Source organism: Lactuca sativa, chromosome 5 (assembly GCF_002870075.4).
Source record: "Lactuca sativa cultivar Salinas chromosome 5, Lsat_Salinas_v11, whole genome shotgun sequence".
Classification (NCBI taxonomy): domain Eukaryota; kingdom Viridiplantae; phylum Streptophyta; class Magnoliopsida; order Asterales; family Asteraceae; genus Lactuca; species Lactuca sativa.
The window spans coordinates 153,048,031-153,051,136 of record NC_056627.2 but is presented as its reverse complement, the minus strand read 5'-3'; the positions used below and the strand labels follow the sequence as shown (position 1 = coordinate 153,051,136).

General features: G+C 36.8%; 1 protein-coding gene across 1 annotated transcript; it reads right to left on the bottom strand.

Annotated features, from left to right (window-relative positions):
* Positions 1–546: 546 nt before the first annotated feature.
* Positions 547–2,538, bottom strand: LOC111890469 (hypothetical protein At1g04090). The gene is made up of 2 exons (XM_023886588.3): positions 2,457–2,538; positions 547–2,244 (listed from the first exon to the last, which is right to left on the bottom strand). Exons 1-2 carry the CDS (start codon positions 2,536–2,538, stop codon positions 722–724), a joined length of 1,605 nt encoding a protein of 534 aa, XP_023742356.1. The 3' UTR covers positions 547–721.
* Between the last annotated feature and the right edge of the window lie 568 nt (positions 2,539–3,106).

Below are 3,106 nucleotides of genomic sequence, written 5' to 3'. Positions count from 1 at the left end.
TGAAAGAAAATTACAACAAGTTATAACCGGATTCGTGGATGCAAGTTTCTATTTAGGGCATATAATGCAGTTGGGAAACAAGGTTAATTCGATGGTAAAATGGGGACTAGGATTTAATAAGTATGCCATAAGTATGCCATGGAGTGGAGTCATGCCATCCACAATATAAAAAATTTATAAGAGTTTAATGAATCAATACATCATTATTTTACTTATTATATAACTTTACATTAATTTTTCTAAAATGTATTAAACTCAATAGAGTTCAACGAAATATATATTTAATAGTTAAAGTGTTTACGTTTTCATGTTGAAGTGTTTAATCGTCATGAATGCTATATCCATTGAACAACAACAACATCCCATAATGATAGAGTTTAATCCATTGAATGTCAATTAGACATGCGACATCATTCAATTCTTCCATTGAACTATCTATTGTGGATACTCTATAAGAATGATGATTATGAATAAATAGACGTTAATTTAATGAGTTTTGTGTATTAAAAAGAAGTTGTATATCATGTATTTAATGGTGGATGTAGAATATATTATTAGTGTCTTACAAATAAATCATAAGAGTAAACTCATGTAATTCCAATTATGAAAATTGGAAGTATACAAATATTACATACAAACTAAAAAAGAAATGGAAATATGCGCGTGACCAATAAAAATGAATTTTAAAAAAACAATGAAATTTGTTGACTAAGAGTTTTAATCACCGTTCATCCCCGTCCCATTCAGGCTTCATTTTAGGACCGGTAGGTCCATCCTCGCTGGAAAATTCCGTCGGAATAATATCCAGCAAACTCCCGATCGCCGATCCCACAATTCCTGTCAATGAGTTCTCCAATTTTTCGATCTCAGTCCCAATCTCATACGTTATTTTTGGACCCCATTTCCTCGCGTAGTTCACCCATGGTGGCTCGATTACGTCAGTCGTGTACTCAGCTGCCATTATCAAATACTTGTCTTTTACGTCCAAAAACTTATCGCTTTTTGCAGCATCATTTCTGATCCCAATCACATCAGTTCCTTGCATTACAACCCCGGGAGTAGGGTACGTTGCATGGCCATTCAACGAAGGATAAGCTGCAAATCTATTACTCATATCCAAGAACTCGAGTGATGGGGTATCGACCCATGTTCCTCCACTATGTTGAGCAAAATAAACACGATACAAAACTCCATCGAAGTTGCTAATCCGAAGGGTCACATGCTCCCAATCTCCTATATGCTCACCGATCCTTCCTAGAGGAATATCAACTAAACCAAGCTTCGCAGTGGAAGGACCATTAAAAGGGTAGAAAAGCCAAATCGCTAGATCAGTAAACGTGGCTCCGAGCATTGGTTTGACATGAATATAAGCCTCACCGTTTTGCAAATCACCTTTCTTGACTCTTTCTCTCTCGGTTTCATCAACAGGGAGGTCGAGCCAGTATGTGCCATCGTTTGAACCACCTTGCGGAAGATTAGAGCCGGTGGGTTCGACCAGAATTGGGTTTGATTCCTCTCTGGTGTGGTACAATTGAACCCCATTGGTGAAATACCATGTTGTTGAAGCAGGCAAGTAGGTTTCTTTAGGGTGAAAAAAGAATCTTGGAGAGTATTCTTGAACAAGGGCATTAATTTGTGCTACATTTGGCAAAAAAGATGTTGACTTTTCGAAGTTATTGTTTTTCAAGCAACAAAGAGACAATAAACTCGAATCGTCTCCATCTTTCATAATTATGAATGTACCTACCGAAACCCCTTGCGCTTGTCTCCCTCTAACTTTTGGCCTTAATCCATACACACTAACATCATCCGAACCCCATAACAATGCATCGGTTTCAGGTTCTTCAGTTAGATCAGCACGAACACAACGGATTTTATCTAAGGAGGGTTTTTCCGGTGAGGTAGTAATAGCATACCCAACTGACTTGTAACCCTCCGGTGGTGTTGGTAGCCAAATGTAACATGAATCCTTACTACTCCAAACGAGAGTATAGTCGACCGGATTAACAAGGGTTCCGCCGGAGACATCTTTTCCGGCGAGAATCCAACCAAAAAGTGGGGTGTCATTGGATTGACAGTAGCAACCAAGCAAGAAGAACCCATCTGGAATTGGTGATGGCTCAAAGACTGTGATATCAGTGTCATTAGATCCAATCTGAGAAGTGGACCATATTCTCTTGAAAGATGTTACTTGACAAACTTCTAATCCTCCAAGATCAATTGTACCACTTGCAAAACTTTCACCTGATATATATAAATAATGTACCCGAAAGTTTATTGAATGGAGAAAATTATACGAACCCACGATGGGGTACTTGAAATTAAAGACATCGTTAAACTTCGTGTTTATACGTAATTTAGTAAGATATCTAAATATTAATCAACTACATCATAATTTAACACAAGACTTAAGTTTTTTGGACCAAAAACTATAGATGAAAAATAAGGAACACTACCTTGTGGCCAAGAAGGCAATGGAGAAGGAAGCATGAAGCTCGTTTCAACAGGAAAAGCTTGGGTAGACCCTAAGTTCCCCATTTTTGGGAGTATTGGTTGTGATCAGTTCTAAGCCATAGAGTTACTATATATAGGTGTAAAACACACACACACAAGGTTCTAAACTTCATTAATTTTAATTTAAATATTAGAAGTCCGAATCTTTTTTTTTTTCTAACATTAAAAAGGTTTAGTCCCGTCGATCAAACTCAAACGGCCACATGGAACAACCCATGTCTATTGAATAACAGGTAAATTTAGTATTCAGTAATCATTTGGAATGAGAATCATTTTTAATTATTTCCAATAAATTGTTGAATTATTTTTGTGGTAGAAACCTACTAATGATTTTTGAATTTTTGTGGTCGGGATATTGGTAGATGGATATAGTTATAGACTTATAGTCCTCCGTCCACTCCACCAAATAATATTGTAGTAATAAGAATATGAGAAATGTTAGTTATTGGCTTCGTTTCTTGAATCGAAAAATTATGTTTGAACCGAATGATCTGCAAGACAAAACGTTGGAAACGAACACAGAGGTTGAGGCTCGAATTGGACTCAATTCCTGTAACACAACAAGAAATGACACCTTTAGGGACGACAAAAA